The 25,350-nt window shown below is 47.8% G+C and overlaps 2 protein-coding genes across 8 annotated transcripts in view; one reads left to right on the top strand and one right to left on the bottom strand.

Moving 5' to 3' along the window:
- Csad (cysteine sulfinic acid decarboxylase) overlaps nucleotides 1-14,979 on the bottom strand; it is a 28,487-nt gene extending 13,508 nt beyond the window's left edge. The window contains exon 1 of one of the 3 annotated variants that reach the window (XM_052161405.1): nucleotides 14,841-14,979. The gene's annotated coding sequence lies outside the window, so the exon portion shown is untranslated. Of the gene's footprint in view, nucleotides 1-14,385; nucleotides 14,452-14,840 lie in introns of those variants that run through there. The other 2 variants (XM_052161403.1, XM_052161406.1) reach the window with 2 other exon arrangements.
- Nucleotides 14,409-25,272, top strand: Znf740 (zinc finger protein 740). Of its 5 annotated transcripts, XM_052161410.1 has the most exons (9): nucleotides 14,409-14,492; nucleotides 15,257-15,775; nucleotides 15,918-15,994; nucleotides 16,715-16,830; nucleotides 18,281-18,430; nucleotides 18,744-18,869; nucleotides 19,306-19,429; nucleotides 19,710-19,828; nucleotides 22,308-25,272. In XM_052161410.1, exons 5-9 carry the CDS (start codon nucleotides 18,347-18,349, stop codon nucleotides 22,395-22,397), a joined length of 543 nt encoding a protein of 180 aa, XP_052017370.1. In that variant the 5' UTR covers nucleotides 14,409-14,492; nucleotides 15,257-15,775; nucleotides 15,918-15,994; nucleotides 16,715-16,830; nucleotides 18,281-18,346; the 3' UTR covers nucleotides 22,398-25,272. The 5 variants fall into 5 exon arrangements, with proteins under 5 accessions (XP_052017370.1, XP_052017371.1, XP_052017369.1 ...); XM_052161411.1 differs by lacking the exon at nucleotides 16,715-16,830 and having other exon boundaries at nucleotides 15,257-15,572; XM_052161409.1 differs by lacking the exon at nucleotides 16,715-16,830.
- The last annotated feature ends 78 nt before the right edge of the window (nucleotides 25,273-25,350 follow it).

Raw genomic sequence — 25,350 nt, 5'->3', positions numbered from 1 at the left:
CTGGTCCTGACCAGCTGAGGTACGGGAGCAAAGGTGAGTGATTTATGGCAAGTCTGAACCATCAACCAGACCTAGGAATCTAATTTTACTCTGCAGAAAGTCACCAAAGGACTCTGTAGCAAGTCATATCATTACATTGGAGCTGAGAACTGGGTGTGTTGGTTCAAGCCTGCAACCACAACTGGAAGCAGAGGCAGGGGGATCACAGCAAGTCCCAGGCCAGTTTTAGCACTACATACAAAGTCCCTGACTTGAAAAAAAAAAACCAGACCGGGTGGTGGTGGCGCACGCCTGTAATCCCAGCACTCTGGGAGGCAGAGACAGGTGGATTTCTGAGTTCCAGGCCAGCCTGGTCTACAAAGTGAGTTCCAGGATAGCCAGGGCTATACAGAGAAACTCTGCCTCGAAAAAGCCAAATACCCCCCCAAACAAAAACAAAACAAAACAAGAATTAGAATGGGAAGGATGAGCCGGGTGGTGGCCCACGCCTTCAATCCCAACACTTGGGAGGCCGAGGCAGGTCGGCCTCTGAGTTCAAGGCCAGCCTGGTCTATAGAGTGAGTTCTAGGATAGTTGGTGCTACACAGAGAAACCTTGCCTCCAAAAAAAATAATAAGAATGGGAAAGATGGCCCAGTAGGTGGATGGACCTTTTAATGAGCCTGACAGTAGGAGTTTGATTCCTGGGACCCACATGCTGGATGAGAGGACAACTCCCACAAGTTGTCCTCTGGCCTCCACACTTGCCCCAAGCCACACACACACACACACATGTACATAGGAAAATGAATAAAAAGAAATGAAACTATTTTTTAAAACTCAATGTTTTAGGCTGGCTGGTGGTGGTGCTCACCTTTAACCCCAGCCCTCAGGAAGTAGACACAGGTGGATCTCTAAGTTTGAGGGCAGCCTGGGCTAGAATGAGTTCTACGACAGCCAAAGCTACACAGAGAAACCCTGTCTCAAAAAAATCAATGCTTTCAGCAGATGTACGTATCCCAGTGCTTACTTAGGAAGTTCAGGCAGAAGGATCACTGCAAGTCTGAGGCTAGCCTGGGGTACATAGTGAGTTTGGGGCCAGCCTAAACTACATAGGAAGCCCCTATCTTTAAAGGAGGAGGAGGCAGAGGAAGAAGAAGAGAGAGGAGGGAGGGAAGAGGAGGGAAGGGGAGGGGAGGGGAAGGGAGGGAAGAAGAGAAGAGAAGAGAAGAGAAGAGAAGAGAAGAGAAGAGAGAAAATAAAGCTGATTTTCAAGAGGCAGGTTTTTACCACTGGATGCAGGAAAATTGACAGGCAAGGGGCCAACCCCACCTGAATAAGGGCAAACAGAAGAAACTAGGTTTGGTCATTCTCTGTGTTATACAAGATGCTTACAAAATCTCTGTTGAAGGAAATGGAAGAATCAAAGTTAACCCTGGAGTTTCACGACTCGGTGACTAGAAAAATTATATGCCCCTGGACAAATATGGATGCAAGAGGAAAGAGCAGAGTGAGAGCGGATGGAGGACCACCTCCAGGTGTTCATCCAAGTGGGGACCCACAAGCGGGGACAGCCTGGGACCCAAAGTGGGGACGACCTGGAACCCACAACTGGGGACAGCTTGGCTAGAGCCAGCCAGAGATGCTATGGGAGGCCGACTTGAGATCCCAGGGAGGTGAGTCTTTCTGATACTCAGAGGGAGGGGTGAGGAGAGAGGCCAACACTGAGGTCTAAAGAGCCCCAGGAGAGGGCGAGCAGATCTGCAACACAACCACCTTCCTGAGAGGAACTGCTCAAACATAATCTGTCAGCCCTCAATGGCCTCACTAGCTGGAAACGGGTCAAGGGATGCTTAGACGTTTTATGAATACACTCAGTCTGGGGATGGGGGGAGCACTGGCCAGGATGTGGGAGGGAGGGTCAGTCCTTCAGAGGCACTGTGCTAGCTCAACAGAGTACAAAGGTCGAGAGACTAATTAAACAGTCAAACTGGGCTGGGGTGGCCATCCGAGCTTGCCTACCACATGAAAGACCAACAAAAACAAACAAAAAAGGAGTCCTACTCCATGTCTTAACGTACACCACCTTCTGCACTTAGAATGCACCATGCTAGCCCTCACACTCGTTCAGGGTAAGCCTACAAACCACATTTTAAAGAGGGAGCTGCGTTTCAATGATACATGGCACCTATCCAGGTTACACAACCAGTTCTGTGACCTGGTACATGGCTCCCAGTGCCCAGCTGTGCCACTCTCCTGCCTCCGGTCACGCATAATTATTGACAGCTGTCCCTTATCTCTTTCTCATTTGCCTTATTTTTCCAGATTAAAGTTCTGCTGTTGTGATTTCAGTGGCGTTCTGATGAAGGAGAAACGGCAAATGTGTGCGTTTATTCTGCTGTGTCTAAGGGAGGAACTCAGGGACCATGAATTTATAGAGCAATGCCAGTTTGGATGGCTGTGACTTTTCCACAGGCAGCTGCAGCAAGCACAGTGCATTGGGGAGGAAGTGCAGGCTGCTGCACTGGGGCTTTCCCCTAGATGGAGTCTGTGGTAGGAGAGCACAGCTGTGAAGAAGAGACTATCAGAAAGACAATGGCTGAAACAAGGGACCATGGGATTGAAGTTGGACAAGGGAAGTTAAGGGAAAGAGGAAGAAGCCATTCTGAGGAACTTATGGACTGGAGATGCCGTGCAGAGTTGGCCCTGCCACGCTGGCATCTTCAGCCAGGGATGGCGTCCTGAGTCACCTCAGCTCTCTGTCTCAGAACAACCGGATGAAAATCTGCACGACCCCAGCAGCTCTTTCCACCTCACACCCATCTGCCAGGTAGCAGCCACTCCACCCTCTTCTAAACAAACAGGCTTGTTCTCTGGAGAAACGGGAACACTGGAGACATTTCTGGGACATAAGAACATCCGAAGGGTGGACTGAACACTGTCTTGACACAGGAAAAGGTGACCCTTGCCCCTAGTTGTCAGGCATCAATTTTCCAGGGCCAGAGCCTGGAAAATATCTCTCTGAAGAAACAAAATCCAGAGAAAAGACTCACCCTTGGGGCTGGAGGTGGGCCTTGCTTGCACGGGAGCTCTGTGTGACGACAAAAGAAAACGCAGGCCTTCCCCGTCAGGGATGCCACCAGTCACAGTTTGTTCATAAAGCCTTACTGTCAAGCCGGACAGACAGAACACTAAGCATGGACACATGCCTGTAATCCTAGCATCTGAAAGGCTGACACAAAGAGGCTAAGGAGAACGGAGAAGCAAGGAAGGGTCAGGCTCATCCTTAGCTACACTGTGAGTTCCAAGTCAGCCTGTGAGGAGACACTGCCTCAGAAAACCTGAACAACTAAGTGAGACTAAAGATAAAAACTCCAAATGACAAACATATGTGTATGTATGTATGTACGTATGTATGTATACATGTATGTAAGACAACTAAAGAAAGAACAAGTATCAGAGAAGCCGAGCGGCGGTAGCGCATGCCTGTAATCCCAGCACTGAGACAGGAGGATCACCTCAAGCTGGAAAGCACTCTAGGCTATATAGCAAGAACACATGACAATGGAGAGGATAGCAGGGGAGATGGGGGTGGGGCAACAGAGGGAAGAAATGGGAAGTGGGTTAAATTCAAACACATTGTATGCATGTATGAATATTATTTAATTTGGTTGGTTGGTTGGTTGGTTTGGTTTGGTTTTTTGAGACAGGGTTTGCCTGTATAGTCCTGGCTGTCCTGGAACTCATTCTGTAGACCAGGCTAACCTTGAACTCATAGAGATCTCCCTAACTCTGACTCCCAAGTGCTGGAATTAAAGGCATGTGCCACCATCACCCAGATTAAATATTTAATTTTTAAAGGGCAAAATAAAAGAAACAGAGCTAAAAATAGATAAACTGAGCTAGCAAGACGGTTCAGCAGGTAAAAGCACCAGTCACCAAGACGACTCCCTGAGCAGGGTCCCAAACATTCTGGGCCCAGGAACATCTGGCAGCTCTGAGGCCCCACAGGGAGCTCCACACCGAGGGAAGGAACCTGAGCAGGATCAAGACCCTGTGCTGTTGCTCAGTGATTCCCCCAGATAGGCTTTCTCAGGAACTGGGACCAGTACCTTTCTACTGTCCTCGTGGTGGCCAAGAAGTGTCACAGCCAAGGGTCCTTCATGCCACCATCCCTCTCAGACAGCTTCATCTTTGATAAAGCACTGACAGCTCATCCTAATAAATAGACTATTTTTGAGTTCTGTTAAAAGCAGTGTGTGTGTATTTGTGTGTACATGCTCATGTGTGCATACACCAACACCCCTGAGGGCACCAGGCATATATGTGTGGTACACACATATGTATACACACACACTAAATAAACACAAACATACACAAAATGTACTTTAAGTAAACAAAAGCAGACAAAGCTCAGCACCTGTACCCTGCACCTAGAATCTCAGTCTGTTTACTCAGTCCCCAGTGAGCACTACTGACTTTGCTGGACATTGGAGCAGAGAGGAGAATGCAAAACCTCAGTGGAAAACAAGAAGCCAAGTCCACCCGCAGACACAGCTTTGTTTAGCTTTATAGTATTTTCAAAACTTTAAAAATTAGGGACTGAGGTAGGAATAGTGGTGTATACCTTTAATCTCTGCACTTGGGAGGCTGAGGCAGGAGGATTTTTGTCAATTTAAGGACAGCTTGGTCTACATACTAAGTTCCATGATAGCCAGACCTTGGTATAGAGACTCTGTATTTAAAAAAAAAAAAAAAAAAAAAAAAAAAAGAGCAATACTCCGTCTCAAAAATATACACTGCCATAACAAAGCATGTTTCCCAGTCTGTTCCTGTTCTCTACAGCTCACTCTGGAGCACATAAGGAATCGATTTATTGGTTTCTTGGATGTCCTTTCAGAGTTTTATTGCAAATACTAACAAATGTGAACCTATTTTTTTCCCTTTTTACACAAGAGGCACAAAGTCATTCTACAATTGTTTTTTCTCCACAAATAAAACACGGGTAATCTTATTTAGTATGTACAGAACCTCCTCATTCTTCTTTAATATAACAGCTTTATGGAGATATAACTTACATACCACAGAGCACAGCCCTTCATCCAGGGGTTTTAGTATAGCCACAATCTTGTGCAATCACTGCCACTTCCTAACTCAAGGACCTTTTCCTCATCCCAGGAATAAGCTCATCTGGCTCCTGTCCCCAAAACCTCTGACAACCACAAATCTACTTTCCATCTCTACGGATTTGCCTGTGGTGGGCAGGTCCTAAAAAGCACAAACAGATGATGGTGAGATGGCTCACTGGTTGAGAGCGTGCACTGCCCTTCATGCAGAGGACCCAGGTTCAGTCCCTAGCACCCACTGGACAGCTCACAGCTACTTTGTAACTCTGCTCCCTCTTCTGCATGCACCTACAATCCTTCTTCTTTTTTAGCTTTATTCATTTTTATGTACATTTATGTTTTTGCCCACACGTATGTCTGAATGAGGATGTTGGATCCCCTAGAACTGGAGTTAAAGACACTTGTGAGCTGCCGTGTAGGTGCTGGAAATTGAACCCTCTAGAGGAGCAGCCAATGTTCTTAAGGCTGAGCCATCTCTCCAGCCCCCACTCCTTTAAAGAAGCATATAATATGTGGGGTTCTAAGACTGGCTTCTTTACTTAGCACACTGTTTTCAAGGCTCATCCTTGTTATAGCAAGAGCCAGCATCTCACTCCTTTTCAAGGCAGGATCCTACTCTTTGTAGGTGTATAGTACACTGCACTTCACATGGCCATTTGTAAGTTCTTCTTTCAGACTGATCTTTCAGTCATCTGTGACTTGGTTCTGCTAGGCAGAGCTGCTATGAACGTTTGTGTACAAGTTTTTGTGTGGGTGTGTGTTTTCAACTCCGCCGAAGAAAGTCCTGGTGGTAAAACTGCTGAGTCATACGCTAACTCGGTTTAATCTTTTGAGGAATTGCCAAACTGTTTTCCAAAATAGATGCCATTTTTCAGTTCCCACCAATAATGGACAAGGACACCAGGTGTTCCGTGCCTTTGCAGAGACTTGTTACTGTCTGCCTTTTATGCCACAGCCGTCTTGCATGCTTGATGGGGGCCAACATTTATAAAACTTGTACCAACATATAAAAACGTTGGACTAGCAAAGTGGCTCAGTGGGTTAAAGGCACTTGCAGCCAAGCCTGACCTGAATGCGATGCCTGGACTCCATGTGATAGATAGAAAGAATTGACTTTTGTAAGTTGTTTTCTGACCTCTACACACACACACTCTCTCTCTCTCTCACTCTCTCTCCCTCACACACACACACACACACACACATTCTCTCTCTCACACACACACATACACACTCTCATTCTCTATCACATATATACACACTCATACACACACACACACTCATTCTCTCACATATATACACACTCATATACACATACACACTCTCTCTCAAACACACATGCACACCTCATACTCACATATACACATATGATGCACATATGATAACACATGATACACACATATATGCACTCTAACATGGAGATAAACTCACACACACACTCATACACAGACAGACAGACAGACAGACAGACACATACAGTCACACACACACTCATGCATTCATGATGAGTAAACATAATTTTTAAAATGTCCTACAGGGCCAGTGAGATGGCTGAGTAGATTAAAGTGCTTGGCACCCAGCCTGATGATCTGAATCTCATCCCAGGAATCCAAATGGTGGAAGGAAAGACCTGATTTGCAGAAGTTATTCTCTGACCTTCTTCACCTGTGTACCACAGCAAATATGTGTGCATGCACACAGGCACACACACTAAGGAAATAAATATAACTAAGGCTAAGGTGTTGTTTTGTTTTTGTTTTTTTGAAACAGGGTTTCTTTGTACAGTCCAGGCTGTCGTGGAAACTCACTCTGTAGATCAGGCTGGCCTGGAACTGAGAGAGATCTGCCTGCCTCTTCTGGGATCAAAGGTGTGCGCCACCACCGCCACCGCCCAGCTAAGAATTGTATTTCTTCAATTTCTTAGTAAATGTCCATGCCCTTAGCTTCAGCAAGACAAAACTTCTGAAATACTTCTGAAATTGAGGAGTAAAAATATCTCAGGGTCTGGGTGTGTAGCTCAATCTTAGAGTGGTTTCCTACTTTGTATGAGATCCTGACTTGACTTCCAGCATAGCACACACACATGTGGGAGCACGTACACACATGTGCACACATACACACAAACACACACACATCTCAGTATGGTTTTATGTAAGTGTATAGTCAGTTTCTCTGAAGCAATGACACACTTCAAAATCTCACTGTCCCAAGATAGCAGAACAGAGGGTCTTCTTGGGGTTGCTGTGTGGCCCTGGCTGCCCCCCACTCTTGAGTTTAAGCAGTCTTCCTACCTCAGCCTTGCAAGCACTGGGCCTTTAGGGGCATCCTCCTGCCCTCAGCTTTGCTTTCTTTTCTTTCTGTAGTGCTGGATAGAACTACAGGCCTTGTGAATGCCTGACAAGCACTGTGCAGCCTCAGCACAGTTTAAGAGACTCATGCAATTCCAGTGTCTATGGCTGAGGCAGAAGGATTGCCATAAGACCCTGGCTAGTCCAGACCGAAGGATGAGTTCCAAGTCAGCCTGGTTTATATAGACATATTTTTCTCAAAAACAAAACGAAAGAAAAAGAAAAAAAAAAAACCAAAACTGTGTATTCTTCTACATGGTTTATATGGTTTATAGTAATGGTGCTGTCTGCTAAAGCACTGAGGCTCATGCTTGTACTCCAAGAGCCTGACTGAAAGAACCGACCTCAAAACAAAACGCAGAGGAAATCACACTCCAGCCTCAAAGCTGGCATGTGGCACATCTGTTGCAATCACTGACCAGTGAGCCACCTGCAGAGCTCCTGCTTCAGGAGCAGAGTGTGTCCCTTCCATACAAGGACAAAGCCAGGACAGCGGGTGAGGAGGGTTACTGCTGGGCACAGGCCCTTCATGGCTCTGCGTGTGTTTCAGCAGGTCTGTCCTGCCGTGTCTCTTCCACCTGCAGCTGGCTAAGTCTGATCCCCTGGTCTGAAGGTTTCCCTCCTTCTCCTTCAAGGTTATCTCTCGATTATGCTCTCATCTCTTCAATCCTGGTCCTCTCCCCTTCTTCATATTTTATGTTGATCAACCTCTTGTAACACAGCCCCTCTAGCCACCTCCTCTTGGTAGTCAACTTCCAGAAGTTCTCTCTATTCTGTCTTTACTTCCTTTCCTCTTGATTCCCCTCAGCATACCACCCCATAGTTCCTATCTTCAAGACTCCTGCCTCCAAAATGAATGGATTCAGTTCATCCATATCCTTCACAAGCCATCTGACAGCCATTATTTATCAGTCTGCTTGTCTCACCACACATAGCTGGGCTCCCTCACCTACACCCCCATCCTATCCCTATGCATTTTTCTTTTATTTGATTTTTCAATACAGGGTTCCTCTGTGTAGCCTTGCTGGCCTTGAACTACCTCTGTAGACCAGGCTGGCCTCGAACTCAGAGATCCACCTGTGTTAGGAGTAGGGGGCATATGGGCTCGTGGTACCCATAACATGTAAGTACCCAAAGAATCCAGAAAGGGTTTTAAATCCCCTGAAACTGGAGTTACAGGTGATGTGGGTTATGGAAATGGAGCCTGCGTAAATGCTTGGCATTTCTCCAGCCCCTGTGCATTTTTTACTGTGGTGTTGGGATGAATCATAGGTGATTTGGATTCTGTGTTTATACAGCTCTAATCTTCAGTACGATCTGTGCTCAGGAGTGCTCACATAGAGGTCAGCCCACCTTCCTTCCTGAGACAGACTCTCATGGAGGCCAGAGTTCCATGTCTCAGGTAGACTGGATGACCAGCGAGTCACCAGGATCAATCTGTTTGCCACTGCATCTGATTTATGTGTGGTGCTGGGCACGCAAACTCAGTCCCCATGTTTGCACAGTAGGCTCCCGCAAAGCCATGGCCCCAGCAGTCCTAATTCACCTTTGTTGTGACAAATAACCCCACAAAACCAACTTAGGGAAGAAAGGGTTTATTTGTCTTACAGTTCCAGTGTGCAGTCCATCATCTGGGGGTAGGATATGTTGGATCTAATCGTCACATTCACAGGCTGGAGCTGACATATACAGGGGTCTGAAGAGTTGGCTCCATTGTTAGGAACACCAGCTGATCTTCCAGGAGACTAGAGGTGGAGTCCCAGCACCCAAGTGGACTGTAATTATAAACCCAAGAGATCCAGTCCTCTCTTCTGGCCTCCTCAGGCACTATCCACATGCACTGGACATACATACATGCAGGCAAAACACCCATATACACACAATTAAGTTAAAAAAAAAAAAAGAAGAATAGACAGAAATGAATACACATAGCTGCGCAGTGGTGGCTCACGCCTTTAAACCCAGCACTTAGGAGGCAGAGGCAGGTGGATTTCTGAGTTCAAGGCCAGCCTTGTCTACAGAGTGAGTTCCAGGACAGCCAGGGCTACACGGAGAAACCCTGCCTCGAAATACACACTTCTACCTGAATGCTCACTACCCAGCCAGTCCTCTATCTAGCTCTTATACAGTCCAGGGCCCCCAGCCTGGAGAATGGTACCCCTCACAGTTGCCTGGGTGAGGGAAGTACCTTACAGATATGTCCACAGGCCAACATGATTTACACAACCCCTCAAAGGAGACTCGTGACGGCTAGTTAACAAAGACAATCATCAGTGTCCCCCTCCGTATTTAAAAAAAAGTATACGATAATCTCACATTACATACACCATTAAAATAAAAGTTACTTTAAAACAAGAAGGGACTGAGAAGGTTCTGAGAGTGGTAGTGCACATCTTTTTACATCTCTGTGAGTTCAAGACTAGTTTGGTTTACATGCAAGTTCCAGGCCAACCAGGGCTGCATAGTGAGACCCTGTCTCGGAAAAAAAATAGAAAAGATAGTAATAAAAAAAAAGTTTGGTGGTGCACACCTTTAATCCCAGCACTTGGGAGGCAGAGGCAGGCAAATTTCTGAGTTCGAGGCCAGCCTGGTCTACAGAGTGAGTTCCAGGACAGCCAGGACTACACAGAGAAACCCTGTCTCAAAAAAAAAAAAAAAAAAAAGTTAAGAAGGAGCTGGCATATTAGTTTTGTGAAAGCCAAGGTCCTTGGTTCAATCCCCAGCACCACAAAACTAAAACAAAAATTCCCAATTACATACACTGCCAGGCTCAAGGAAATGTACATCATTCTATTTCCCAACTTCTTTATTCAGTCTCACCAAAGGTCTAAGGGATGGCAAAGGGAGCTAGACAGCTTGTTTCTATTATGCAACCCATGCTGGCTCTCAAGAGAATGGGTTCAGCTTGTTTAGCAAACATTGACTGTCTATGTCTGCCGCTTGACTGGCAACTGCTCCAGGGACAGTGTTTGTCCTGTGGGTTCCAACTAGCAGCCAGCAAGATCCAGACTGAAGGCAAAACCATGTAATGGAGCAGACACTCACTCTAGAGAGGGACTGCTGCACAGTCTGAACACCTGACAGTCCGTCAGACACTCAGGTGAAGGCCACATGCTCAAGCCTAGTGACCCAAGCTCTTCCATCCCTGGACCCACGTGGCAGAAGGAGAAAACCGACCCTCAAAAGTTGTTCTCTGGCAGTACATTGTGGCATCTATCTTTAATTCCAGTACTTGGGAAGCAGAGGCAGGCAAAACTACCGGTTCAAGGCCAGCCTGGTCTACATGGAGAATTCCAGGACAGCCAGGCCTACATATAAAAAAAAAAAGCTATACTCTGACCTCGACATGGGTACACACAAAATAAATATAATACATGTTTTGGGGCTGGGGAGATGGCTCCGCAGTTAAGAGCACTGGTTGCTCTTCCAGAGGTCCTGAGTTCAATGCCCAGCAATCACATGGTGGCTCACAACCATCTGTAATGAGATCTGATGCTCTCTTCTGGTGTGTCTGAAGACAGCTACAGTGTACTCATATATATATATATATATATATATATATATATATATATATATATATATATATATATATATATAAAATACATCAATCTTTTTAAAAAAATACATGTTTTAAAGAAAAAAAGTTTGAAACCTGGCACACAGCTGTGCTTCACGGCAGAATGGTTTCAACCTTCAACACCATGATTAAAACTGGGGAAGGAGGGAGGAGGGGGAGAATTTGGAGGCTGGAGGAACAGCTCAGTGTAAAGAGTACTTATTGCTCCTGCAGCCGATCCAGGTGTGGTTCCCAGTATGGAGTCATCTGTAATTCCAGTTCAAGGGATCCAATGCCCTCCACCGAATGCATATTATACACATACATACATGCAGGTGAAACATTCATACACTTACAATACACACATGAATAAAAATGGAAATAAATTTAGGCATATTTAAAAGTCACATTTCATATTTACTCCCGTACTCGGTGTAAGTGTGAGTAGATAACCACATAAGGATATCCACTGCTGAATAATTACTGTCTTTTTTTTTTTACCCAAGACAGGGTACCACTCAGCCCAAGCTGGCCTCAAACTCACTGTGTAGCTGAGGATGACCTTCAAGTTCAGATTTACCTGCTTCTCCCAGTTCATGAAACACACCTTCACTACGAACTGCTGCTTGGGTGGGGTTTGTTTTGTTTACTTTGGTTTTTCTGCCTTGAGACAGTCTCACTATGCTGTTCCGGCTTCTGAACTCCCGGGCTCAAGTGATTCTCTTGCTTCAACCTGCTTGGCAGCTGAGGCTACAAGTCTGGATCATCTCACGCAGCTTTTGTTATGAAATAATTCTTAAAATGTGAACTCACTTAGATATCTAACATGGACTATCTGCAGGGTTTGAAACCCAATACTCCAGTGTGAGGCAGGAGGAAAAGGAGACTTGGAAGCCAACGTGAGCTACAGAATAAGAACCTATTCCAAACAAAAACAGAAAATAAAATACAGTGCATAGTACATTTTGGGTGACAAAAAAAATGAACTCAGAAAAAGTGTTGCATTGATAAGACCTGGGGAGTGGTAGAAAGTAGTAGAACATCCAGGGTCTGGGGCTGGAGAGATGGCTCAGCAGTTAAGAACACTGGCTGCTCTTCCAGAGGTCCTGAGTTCAATTCTGAGTAACCACACGGTGGCTCACACCCATCTATCTGTAATGGGATCCGATGCCCTCTTCTGGTGTGTCTGAAGACAGTGATAGTGACTCATATACATAATATAATTCTTTTTTTTTTTTTTTTTTGATTTTTCAAGACAGGGTTTCTCTGTGTAGCCCTGGCTGTCCTGGAACTCACTCTGTAGACTAGGCTGGCCTCAAACTCAGAAATCAGCCTGCCTCTGCCTCCCAAGTACTGGGATTAAAGGCATGAGCCACCACTGCCCAGCTAAAATAAATAAATCTTTTAAAAAAAAATAGAAAGGGAAAAAAAAAAAAAAACTCAGTAGCTGACACCTTGTCTAGCATATGCCAGACCATGAATTCCAACAAACCCCACACTATCAAAAATATAACAACAGGGACTGGAAAGACGGCTCAGCAGTCGAGAGCACTGCCTGCTCTCCCAGAGGACCCAGTTTCAATCCCCAGAACCCACGTGTTGGCTCACAGTGTCTGTTACTCCAGGAGACCCATAAGAATCAGTAGCTCCATTCTAGGTATTCTACACCCTCTCCTGGCCTCTAAGGGCACCAGACACTCAAGTGTTACACAGACAAAACACACATACACACATAAAAATAAAGAAATTAAATATCCAGTAATAAGAAACAATAATAAGAATGATTATCTTCAAGAACTTGGCTAGAAGAAAAAATTATGTATTTTTGTATTCTATAGACTCGTAATGGATTAGGCTGTTCTTTGTTTTTTAAAGATTGGGTATCTCTAGCTGGTAGAACTTACTATGTATATACCAGGTTGGCCTTGAACTCACAGGAATCTGCCTGCTCTGCCTTTCAGGTGCTGGGATTAAAGATATTTGCCGCACTCCCTAGCTTAAACTAATGTTTACAACTGTATGTTTGTTTACGTTGTTGCATGTGGCTATGTCCACACAAGTTTAAGAGCCTGTGCACACTTGGAAGTCAGAAGAGGGTATTATATGAGTTGCCTATCACCCTGCCTATTCCTTTAGAAACAGGGTCTCTCCCCCAACCTGAGGCTCTCATTTTCTCAATTAAGGTGGAATCTAGCAATTCCAGGGGATCCTCCAGTCTCCACCTTCATCAGAGTTGGGTTTACGTGAATATTCCCATTAGCAGGCTTGTTACCTGGATAACAGTATCCAAACTCTGGTCCTCAAGATTTTCCAGCAAGCACTCTTAACAGCTGGGTCATCTCTTCAGGTCCCTAATCTGTTTTAAAAACATCCCTGGTGACATTTCTATTCTATGTCGGTTTCAGAATGATCGTATAAGAGAAATAGAACTTACTTTAGTGGTGTAAAATGTGCAGGTCTGTGGTTAGGAATCCTTATGTATTTTTGGATAGTGCCTTACAGTCTCTTAAAGTCACCAGACAGCAGTTAGAATAGAATCTGGGACTTAAATGGAATTCACGTTTCCTTCTGCCAAGCGTGCACTTAGAATAACCCATCTTTTAGCAGGATTCCTCTCTAATGCTAAAGGGGGGTGACACGGGGTTAGTATTCGAGGATGGGCTCAATTTTCCAAACACAGCCTGGCCCTGAGGACAACACAACATGCACTTCCAAATCGCCAACAAGACTAGTCCACTGAAGGGAAAAAGGCCTTTTCTTGAAAGGAAGCCCAGTTTAGTTAGGTCAAGACTGCGGGGCTGGAGCACGTTTGCCTTGGGTATTGAGGGAAGTCTCTTGAGACTCATATGCAGATTGTGGTTTAGTGTGCACCGCAGGACTGCGCAATGGTTTAACTCTCCTCCCGGCTGACCTCAGTCTGCAGATCTGCGCCCGGAAAGACAAACCTGACCAAGCTTAAAGAAAAAGATCAGGGGTACGAACTGTTCCAGCTTCTATCTGGGGCGTCTGGAGGGAGACGGAGTTTCTGCGAGAATCAACCAGCCCACCTGGCGAACTTTCTCAAAGAACACTCAGTACCTAAAGGTTCCAGGCGAACCTGGGGGGTGCTGCCCTCAGTCAAGATGGCGACCGGGACGCGTGCGAGCGCCACGGCGCACGCGCCGCACTTCGCACCACCCTCCTCCGGTCCTCCCGGCCGTCCCCCTCCCACTCGCCAGCTGCAGCTCTCCGCGCGTCCCCAGCCTCACCCCTTTTCGGAGGCCCCCTCCTGTCCGGGCTCCCGAGCCCGGAAGTGGATGTGGCCGCTTGGCAAAGAGGGCGAGGGGGAGGGAGAAGTGCTTCCGGGGAAACGGGCCCCGGGTTGGTGTTTGTAAACTTGCCTCGGTCCCGGCGCGGGCAGCGGCGGCCGCGGGCTTGGCACGGGGCGCCTGGGGCCTGGAGGGGGCGCCGCGCGGCGGAGGAGACGGCGGGAGACCGCGCCGGGCAGGTAGGCGCGCGCCGCGGGGAGGCAGCGTCCAGCGGGCGAGCGGGCGGGCGGACAGCAGCGCCTCAGCAGCTCGCAGGCCGTGGGGCGCCGCGCGCGAAGGGGGAGGGGAGCGCAGCGGAGGAGGGGCGCGCGGCGGAGGGAGGGGGCGCGAGAGGGAGGGCCGTCGCCGCCCCGCCCCCCCCTCCGGGAGAGGGGGAGCCCGCCGGGGGAGGGGGCGGCACGTTCGCGGGCGCGAGCACGCAAGTCGCGCGCGGCTCGGCGCTCCCGGGCCGCGCTCCGGGTCCGCGCGCTGCGGCTGCCTGCAGAGCGCACACGCCCGACCTCCACCTCCGCGGCGAATTTACGCACCTTCGGGCGGACGCTCACGTGCGGGCACTGCCAGCCACCCCGCCGTTCAGCGGAGACCGCCGAGCTTCCTTCCACCACGGTTCTGCCCTCCTGGTCTTTGGAGTGCCAGCTTTGCAGACCGGCCCACTCCGCACAAAAGCCCCAAAGGGCCTCCGCCCCCTTCTTCCGTTCCGAAGATGGCAAATCCCAGCACTTACTCCGTTGGCAGATCCTCTCTATAGGAGGCCCAACTTGCTTTTGCTCCGGTTGGCTGCTCTGTTCGGCCCAGGAGGCCAATATTTTTTACTGACCTAGAAAGAAAGCTCTTGACTCATGTCCTCCTTTAGAACTTAAGAACGCTCAGCAAAATAAGTTGAGAGAGTTGTATGGCCTGAGGATGTTGCACCTAAGGGCCTCGTCTCCCTTTCTGGTTTCAGGTTTCTGGAACAGACCTAGAGCTTCACCAAGAGAATTCAACTTGGAAACCAAGACTGGTAGACTCTCATATCTTCCAACAAGAGGCAGAAGTCAGAAAGAGACTGCAGATTCTTGGGACACCTGTTTTCCTTTTGGAGGACACTAAGTTCTTTGAGAAGACAAGCAGTTCAATATGGCAACCGAACTGAAAGAACAGGAAGGAACCATTACTGTGATTTGGTGACGGTTCTTCAAACGACAAGTGTCTTAAGAAAAACTGGATAAAGAACTTCTGAACTTTTTGGGTTCATTAAGTGAGGAGTCAGCATGGCTCAGGTAAAAAGCTCTAGCGTCCTCCTCCAAGACCATTCACTGGGAAGCCTGTTTGCAGTGTCACTCTTGAATTCTGCCTTAGTCAACAGTATTGACCGTCCCCAGTGAGCCGAGCTCTGTATTAAGCACCAGGGGGAGATCTAGAGGAAGGAAAGGAGACAGGCCACAGCCCCTGCCTTCAGGGAGCTTCCAGTCAAATGAAGGAGGTAGGCTATATACCACGTCACAGGCACTGATGGGCCATTGGCAAAGCACCTTGTACCCGGTGTACTTTTGGTACGTGAAGTACTCGGGCATAAGGGAGTGAATAGTCTGGTGAATGCTTCATTTGTTTTTTTTTTCCAACAGGAATTTTATTGAGCTCCTGTTACATGCAAGGCATTGTGCTTGGAATACAAAGATGAATAAGATTGTCCTTGTCCCCAGTAAGCTTCCAGGCTAGTTGGGGGGAGGGGAAGGGATGATGGAAAGACAGTCTGTTATTTATATTACTTTTATATTCACGGTGCCCTGCTTGATAGCTGGCTTGGTACTAGAGACTCTGAATCTGTTGACTAAAGGAGTTCTCAGTGATAGAAGGATTGTTACTGAGTGGTGGTACTTCAGCCTGGATGGGAAAAAGAAAAGCTTAGAGGTAGCATAGGATTCTGCTAGATAAATAAACAGAGAAGGGCGTTCAGACAGAGGGAATATGTGGGCAAAGGCTTAGAGGGTTGGGGCACCACTGGTGGTTTGGTTAAGGAGCAAAGGACTAAAAATGGGGGATCATTAGAGAGAGAGGGTAGGTAAGGAAAGAGGGAGGTGTTTTCTGGAGAAGTCAGCAGAGTGCGGCTCTAGGGCTTCTTGTGCTTTCCTGAGGAATTAGACATTATTATCCAGGGAGTGGGGATTCCTCCAAGAACGTTAAGCATCAAAGTAATGTCACTCAGAAGATAGCGGTCTTTATGAAGTGGCAGATGAATTGGAAGGATGAGGGGACCAAGGGACTGCTCTAGCCTTCTGAATGAAGAGCCGTGTGCTCTTCTGAGCTTTCTTTGAGGAAACCTCTACCAGTCTCACCAGGATGGCAGCCCGATTGTAGTGGGATTGGCTTTCTTCCAAGTGCTGCAGCATGCCTCTGGATTTCTTCCTTTGTCTGTTCGCAGCTTACTCCATCGCATTGTGCTCACTGTTCTGAAAAGGTTGCTTCTCCCAAGCATTGACTTTGTGCTTGGCACTAAGCATTTTACATCCCTCTCTCGTTCTCCTTGGCCCTGTGAAGGTAGGCACTCTGACAGGCATTTCACATTTGAGGGGAGCAAGGCTTCAAAGGTAGAGAGAGTTGCCCAGAATTGCACAGCCCAAACAGCCAAACTAAGATTTTTAACTTCTCATGGAAGTGAGAGAAGGGATCCCAAGGCACACTGATCATCCAAAAGAAAATACTTTTATTAATCTGGGAGTTTGTTTACCAACTATTTCTTTAAAAGACTTTCCTGAGTAAGAGGAAATATATACTCGGGAGTGCCAGCTCAGTAGAGTCAGTTGGAGGGCTGTGGGTTGTACAAGGTAGTTATTTCTTAAGGCACTCCTGATGAATTAACTGTTAACTTTATTTAGTGCACATGTAGAAATGGCCTAAAGGGGTGGGGGAAGCCAAGTGTGGTGTCACATACTAATCCCAGCACTCAGGAGCCAAGGGCAGGTGGATTTCTTGAGTTTGAGGCCAGCCTGGTCTATAGAGTGAGTTTCAGGACAGCCAGAACTACACAGAGAAACCCTGTCTTAAAAAAACTAAAAATAGCCAAAGTGGTCAAAAGAAACTGTACATTCAACTCCAGAATCTGGAGGTTTTGTTTGCTGTAAGTTACAGCCCTTAGGGAATTTAAAATCTAAAGTGAGAAAGAGCCTGATAGCAAATGTAGTTGGTGCCAGCAAGGCCTACCTGTCCGAAGAGGGCTTCGCGTCCCAGCTTTGCTGGGCCCGGCACTCACTGTTTAGTTAGCACTTCCAGAGGACCACATATCATTCCCTCACAGCTAACTAACTTCAGCTCCAGGGGATCTGATGCCCTCCTCTAGTCTCCTTGGGCACCTTGCCCACATGTGGCATGCGCACGCATGCACACACACACACACAAAATAATAAAAATAAATCTTAAACAGAAGAGGAGGTCAGCAAGATGGTTTAACAGATGAAGCATCGTATTGTCAACCTGACAACAGGAATTATCAGAAGTCACATGGTGGAATGATGGAACTGACGCCTCAAGTGGTCCTTGGACCTCCCCATGACCCTGACACGCAGGCATACCCACAAAATAAATAGGTAGAAGTAATAAAAATAAAAGTTCGGAAGGAAGACATTGCCCTAGGAATCTCTGATCTCGGTGGGTCAGACACAGTCAGACAGACGTCCATCATACCTACCTACAGTTAAAGCTCAGAAATACCTTAGGTAATATCTAACCTCACATGCTATTTGGTACAGTAACCACAAGGGTTGATGCTGCTTCATTAACTTGATCTGTGCTTCATTGCCTAAGGGGTGCAAAGAGGGGAGTAGCTCCTGGTGAGACAGTTAGAAAGGACTTGAAGGAAGCAAGGCGTGTCTGTTAGGGAGTCGTTCCCTGGAGAGAAGCGAGTTGTTGCTGGGCATAGATGTAGGTCTGTTGAGGATGGCAGCCTGTCTCTGCCCTGCCCTGCCTGACACCTCATCTCCTTTCAACTTAGGCAAGTCTTCTGGCTTGTGAAGGCCTAGCAGGTGTGAGTTTGGTTCCCACTGCAGCCAACAAGAAGATGATGCTGAGCCAGATTGCCAGCAAGCAGGCCGAAAATGGCGAGCGGGCAGGTAGCCCTGATGTGCTGAGGTGCTCAAGTCAGGTACAGCACTTGAGTCCCTGTGGTGCTCGGGGGTCGGGTGGCCCCAGCTCTCTGCCTGGAGGCACCAAGCTGTGGCTCCTCCGGCTTTGCCTTGCTTCTTCTGTTTAGGGAAGTGGGGACCTGGGATCCAACTGGGAAGGAAGGAGTACGGGTGTCTGGAGAGCCGAGGAAGGTTCTTGTGGTACCTGCAGACTCTTATTAGACCAGGAGAGGGAAAGAGGAAGTTGATGTGTGGAGAGGAAGCAGGTGGTTTATCTCCTCTGCAAACTGTTCATCAAAAGACTGTATTTGGTTTCACATTTTATATTCCCAGATGGACTGTAAGCCTAGATTTGATTTGTCTTCAAAGAGCCACCGAAAAGACAGTGATAAATCCCGCAACCGCAAAGATGATGACAGCTTGGCTGAGGCCTCTCATTCAAAAAAGACTGTTAAAAAGGCAGGTAATGGGGAAGCCCCAAACTCGTGCAGTTTGGTAATGGGGTCATCTTAAGACTGTGACTTACAGTCTTCCCTGGTGAGTTCATGCCCTGATTGCATCCGAGGCCTCTCTGACCGTTGCCGTCCACCCTTGCTGAGTGTTCTTAGTACAGGTGGGAAGTATGGCTTGTGCTTGCGTAGCAGGGGAGGCGAACCCCAGCTCACTCACACTGTGTTTGTTGACTGTGACAAGACAGCTGCTTCATCCACCCCATCCTCCTCCCTTCACAGCTAGCTCTTAACTCAAGGGGTGTGACAGGTGACAGCACTACCTTTCACAGTATCAAAACGGTTCTCAGGTTCTCAGTCCGGCAGCTGTAATTGGTCCCAGAGTAGAAATGTCTCTGGGAAGAGGACAGAGACACCCACATGACATGCCTGATTGTTGCCCCCAGGTGGTGGTAGTGGAACAAAATGGCTCTTTTCAAGTAAAGATTCCCAAAAATTTTATTTGTGAACACTGCTTTGGAGCCTTTCGGAGCAGTTACCACCTCAAGAGGCACGTCCTTATCCACACTGGTGAGTCTGCTGTGTTCAGCACGTTCTTATCCACACTGGTGAGTCTCTGCTCTGTTCACACTGGAGTTCAGATGGGAGAAGAGTCTGAAGCTTGTCCTGCTGGCTTTGCTTTCCCTGAGAGTACTAGTCGTGGAGGCAGAGCGGTGCGTGGCTCTGTTTGGTGTCACTGAGGCCAGTAGTTTTATGTGTTTATGGCTACTGGGTGTCTGAACAACAGCTGGAATGTGTAGTCCCCGCTGTCTTTTCTCTTGGTGCTCACTTCTTTTTGCCCCTGGACCAGGTGAGAAACCGTTTGAGTGTGATGTCTGTGATATGCGTTTCATCCAGAAGTACCATCTCGAACGCCACAAGCGGGTACACAGTGGCGAAAAGCCTTACCAGTGTGAACGATGTCATCAGGTAAGCTCTCTCTGTCCTCTCCCTGGAACAATAGGACCAGCCCCCTTCCTGGCTGACAGAGGGGCCTCCTCAGTACAGAGTTAGCACCTCAGGAAGAGACACGGCTCTGGCCTTACAGAACTCATCATGGGGAATGCTTATTAGAATATCATAATAGTGGGGCAATGGTGGCACATGCCTTTAATCCCAGTACGTGGGAGGCAGAGGCAGAGCCACACCAAGAAACCCTATCTAAAAAAAATGAATCATAATAATGTCATTTATTTGAGGTTTGGTTTGGTTGGATTTTTTGTTTTTCCCCAAGACCCTATGTAGCTCTGGCTGTCTGGAACTCACTATATAGACCAGGCTGGCCTCAAACTCAACAGAGATCTGCCTGATAATATCATATCTTGAGTACCTATTCAATGTCAGGCACTGTGAGAACAATTTTGACATAGAATTCAAGGAGTGCTGGATACAGTGGGGTTTTTCTGTTTTTTGTTGCTGTTGTTCTTTGTTTTGTTTGCAGACTACTGTGTCTTTTTGTATAGCTCTGGCGGTCCTGGAACTCACTCTGTAGACCAGGCTGGCCTTGAACTCAGAGATCCATCTGCTTCTGTCTCCCGTGTGCCGGGAGTAACAGCATGCACCACCACCCACCTGCTGTTTTAATCTCATGTTGTCTGTCTCTTTAGAAGGGTGGCTGGGCCACCCTCGTTTCACACTATGGGGAAATTGAAGTTGAGGAACGTTAACTTCCCTAAGACATAGCAGATAAGAGTTTAAATTTAGTCCAACTGCAAAGCTCCTGCACCTTGGAGGAAGAGATGTGATCTTTGCTGTGGGGTCTGGTGTCTGATCTGAGAGGGTAGGGACTGGACCAAGGCAAACAAGGACAGCTGATGACAGGTGGTGGTAACTGCCTCTCCTGCATGCTCTGCTCAGCCTTTCTAATTCTTCAGTGTGCTGGACGGGAGCTGCTGCTGCTCCTAATGACACTGAGGCCATAACCCAGCATCCCACAGACATCCTCTCCTGTCCATAGAAAATCTGAGGCCAGCCTGGGCTGTGTGAGCTCGTCACAGTGCCAAGATGAATGAAATGCCATGAAGGAGCCAAGTTTGGTAGCACATGCTATAATCCCAACACTCAGGAGGCAGAGTGAGGCCTGGTCTACAGAGTGAGTTCCAGGACTGCCAGAGCTATACAAAGACACAGTGGTTTGCAAATAAAACAAAACAACAGCAACAAAAGTTCTGGGCCACAAGTTCTGGGCCAGCCTAGATTAACTAGCAAATACGTTCTCACAGAAACATGAGGGATGTCTCCTCCTTCCAGTTTTCCACACTGTCCTGTTCATGCCATAAGATAAGTCTGTGGCCGGGCAGTGGTGGCGCACGCCTTTAATCCCAGCACTTGGGAGGCAGAGGCAGGCAGACTTCTGAGTTGAGGCCAGCCTGGTCTACAAAAGTGAGTTCTAGGACAGCCAGGGCTACACAGAGAAACCCTGTCTGGGGTGGGGTTAGGGGGATGGCAAACAAAAAAACAAAAAGATAAGTCTGTGATGAGAGGCTGTCAGGGGTGAGTGCCATCCAAGCATGTCCTCCTGAGGTTGATCTTGAGTGAAGCAGCTACACTATGTTGGGTGCTTTTCACCTGTTCCCTCAGGAGAATAGACAGGTTTAGGACTGTTAGGTAATTTGCCTCGTGTCACATGAGTAAGTGATACAACCAGCATTTGAAGGCCAAGCCCTCTGACTCCAGCACCAGCAGTGGCAGCTCCTGATGGTGATGGTGGTGATGATGATATTGATGTTATTATTATGTATACATAGTGTGGCACAAATATGGAGGTCATAGGACAGCTTTTGGAAATCTTCTCTCCTTATGTTGCTTTTAGGGATCAAACTCAGATCATCAGGCTGGGCAACATGTGGCTTGACCTACTGAGCCACCTCATCATCCTCCCTCCTTCCCGTTTTTTAAGTCAGGGTCTTAAGTAGTCCACACTGGCTTCCAGCCTGCCAGGTAGCCAAGGATGACCTTGAACTTCTGCTTTTCCTGCCTTCAGTTCCCAGGTGTTCAGATTAAAGGTGATTAAACCACCATGCTCAGTTTATAGAGTTTGGGGGCTCAAGTCTAGACCTTCATGTGTACTGAGCAAATAGTCTACCACCTGAGCTGCAGCCCCAGCCTCTTGATCCTGAATTTAGTTCTGTTTGTTTGTTTATTTGAGACAGAGTCTCTCTAACTATCCCTGGCAACTCATTATATAGACCAGGCTAGTTTCAAACTCACAGTTACACACCTATCTCTGCATCCTGAGTTCTGGAATTACAGGTATGCCTAGCAAAACAAGCTTTCCTACCCACTGCATGCTTCTGCCGTGTAGATGCTAGAGGACAAGAACACAGTGTATGCCTCCTCCTCGAGGAAGGAATTTACTAACAGGAGACTTGAGTTTCTCTTAGTGACTTAATCCTCTCTCTCTCTACAGTGTTTTTCTCGGACAGACCGATTACTCAGACACAAACGGATGTGCCAAGGATGCCAGTCCAAGACTTCTGATGGGCAGTTTTCTCTATAGGCACGAGGGGCCCTAGGTGGTGGGAGTGCTGAGGAGAGTCTCCAGAAGAGCATGGCCCCGTGCTCCGACGGTCTCACCACCGCTTCCTCTGAACCTGTCCCCCTTCCTAGAGGACTGGTCCCAGGTGAGCAGAAGAGCATCAGAGGACCCCAGCTCCAGAGCCTCAGCTCTGTAACTCGCCTGAGACCACGAGTATCCTGGGACTCCTGCAGCATTCCTGGGCAAGGGAGCTGGTCCCCAAACCTCAGCTGAGGTGAGGTGGGGACTCAGAGGTGCAGGACCAAGACTGAAATGTTCCCACAACCTTGGACTGGAACTGGCAGCTAAAATGGAAAGAACAAGGGAGAGGTATTTGTTCTGCTCTTGTTTTTGTTTATCCAAAAGCAATTTCAGCAGGTAAACCAGGGATACAGGAAATGTGGAGAGGAAGATCCTGAAGCACAGCCAGGACTGTGGCTGGTCCAGTCATTTCTGTCACCATAGTCCCTTGGTGTTCCACAGCCCTTACTTCCTCTTTGAAAGCAAACAGGACGGGGCTGGCAGCTGGGCGTCCTTGGACTTCTTACACACTGTGAAGACAACAGGAGAAACTGGGAAGGACAGTGGGCTGGACAAGAAGAGTAGGCACACCTTTCCTCATCTCAAGAAGAGCAGTGTTGTGTCACGGGTGTTCCTGTGGTTTGTGTAGCCATGGGACCTGATGGGTCAGCTCAAGTGCCTTGTGGAGGAGGCTTGGGTGGCGTGGCCCACGCAGCCCTTCCCTCTGGGCACTTGGTCTTGGTTGTGGTTTGTGGCTACCTCGCTTGTCCTTGACTCCAGAATCCAGGCAGAGTTGAGCAGGGAATTGTGGGTGTCAGCATGGGCTGTCCTTCTGTGCCCTCTCAGAACAAGGATAGTCCAAAGTTTTGCTAACAATTGTGAGAACAAAATTGACAGTCCTTATGTGACTTGTGTGATAGAGCCCTCTTCCTGTCAGAATCCTCTGCCTATTCAAGTAGAGGAGATGGAGCTCTGGTCTGGTCTGGTCTTCAGTCTCAGAGAACTGACCTTGGCTCCCTCCTGATAGGCATCCCAGTAGAGTGGTGGAGGAGGGTTCTTCAGAGGAAGGGTTGATGGAAGACACTTAATGTCTGTTTTATTCTTCACCTTAACTCTATTCCAACACCTCCATCTTGTCTACCCCTGGAAAATGGATTGGATTTGTGTGTGTGTCTGATTTGTGAGTGCCTGTGTTTCTTTGCTTGGAAGGGATGAGAAATATTGACCGAGATTTATTCGGCCACCAACTTTGAGGACAGAAAGCATAGGACAGCCTTCCCAACCCAGACCTGAAGGACATCCGCCTCCCAGAGCTCGCTGAGAGCGAGGGAACAGAGGGGCTTGTTCCAGAAGGGTGATTTAACAGTGTACTGGTTAGAGTGTTTCTAAGCCAGGGCTTCTGAACATGTGTTTCCTAAAGTGAAATAACTCTCGTCCTGCTATAGAAAGGATTCGTAGGGAGATTTTGGGGTTTCATTGGGCACTACCCGACCCCTGAGGCCTACTTCAGGTGTGATCACTGGGTACACCTGAGCACACAGCTGTAGCCGGGTAGGAATCTGAGATGGCAGCCTCCAGGAAGAAGTTCTTGACTTGCAGATGAGAGCCAGGCAGCTCTTCCAGTGTATTATTGAGGGATGGTCCACCACTTCAGGGCAGAGGTACTTAAGGGAAGAAGGGAGGATGTCTCAGCCTTCAGCTGTCCTCTGATAGCACCTAAGTGGAGGTCTGAGGAGTGTGCACTGCCGAGTGGTCTATCTTCCTGCTGTCCCACTGACATGCTATAGAGCCTGCACCTCAGACCTTCATCCACTATGTGGCCCCTGGGCATCCATGTGCACATAACACAGACCCTTCACTGCTCGAGGGTTCTGCTAGGCTGGAATTTTTCTGTCATTCAACTCTGGGAAAGAGGATATGTTGAGAAAGATACCCTCCCAGAAATGCTTTTGGAAGTGGGATCCCTCCCTGCCACTTGAAGATGATGCATTTGTCCTGAGAGTTGGAAGAAGGACCCATTACCTCTGTACATATGAATGTGTGTACTGGGTCAGAGCAGGCCCTGCAGACCGAGGCTTCCTGCCTAGGTAGAAGCTGAGAGAACCGAGATAGAACTGGATGTGTACAGATGGCCCAACCAGAGCCACGCTGCCAAGGCCAGGTGTAAGAAGCTCAGAAGCTGGCTGTGGGTAAGGACAGACAGGCTCTGGGGTGGAGAGTAATACAGCAGCCAAGGGCCCAGGAACCACATCTCTACCCCAGGGAATGCACAGACAGCTGCAAAGGCTCCTGGGCCTGATGCCCCCCTCTGCTGGGGTGGGTTGTTAGCACTGGACAGATGTCTCAGGTGTGTAGAAGGGGAAATGAGAAGGTGGGTGCTCAGACATCAGAATGTGGATGTGGGGTTGGCGGGGAGAGTAATACCAGTTGGGGGGGGGGGGCTCCTGCACCAGGCCATCCCACCCTGCCCTTGCCGGTGCCTGCCCTTTCTGTGGTCCCCAGAAGCCTCTTGTCATCATTTAGCTACTGATTGTACTTCATGGCTTGATGTAGAGGGTTAGAGGAGTGGATGTCCACACTTTGAGCCTTCCCCGGGTTCCTTTTGCCCCTGCTGTGGCCCTGGGCTCTTATCTTCCACTCCCCTCCTACCGTGCTCCATTTTTTTTTAAATATACTTATTTTGCTATGGGGGAGGGAACTATCAAATGGACAAGATCACTTTTAATGTAGTTTTTATAAGATGTTATAAACTTGTATCTTTTTACCATTAAAGTGCAGTGTATGTTCCTTCGTGACATATTTAGGATATTTAAATAAAAAAGAGCGCTTTTCTACATTCCATGTCCTCTTTGAGAAGACTTGATTTGTTGGGGAAGCTTTTTCTCCAAAGGCCAGAGTGGTTTCAATGGGTTGC

This window comes from Apodemus sylvaticus, chromosome 17 (genome assembly GCF_947179515.1).
Source record: "Apodemus sylvaticus chromosome 17, mApoSyl1.1, whole genome shotgun sequence".
NCBI classification, from domain to species: domain Eukaryota; kingdom Metazoa; phylum Chordata; class Mammalia; order Rodentia; family Muridae; genus Apodemus; species Apodemus sylvaticus.
This window is presented reverse-complemented; position numbering and strand designations above follow the sequence as displayed.

Bases quoted from the DNA above. Each gene is read 5' to 3' on its own strand.
- Znf740 (XM_052161408.1), top strand. The intron at 18,431-18,743 runs GTACAGCACTTG...TTATATTCCCAG, and splicing joins TGCTGAGGTGCTCAAGTCAG to ATGGACTGTAAGCCTAGATT. The intron at 19,430-19,709 runs GTGAGTCTGCTG...CCCCTGGACCAG, and splicing joins GCACGTCCTTATCCACACTG to GTGAGAAACCGTTTGAGTGT.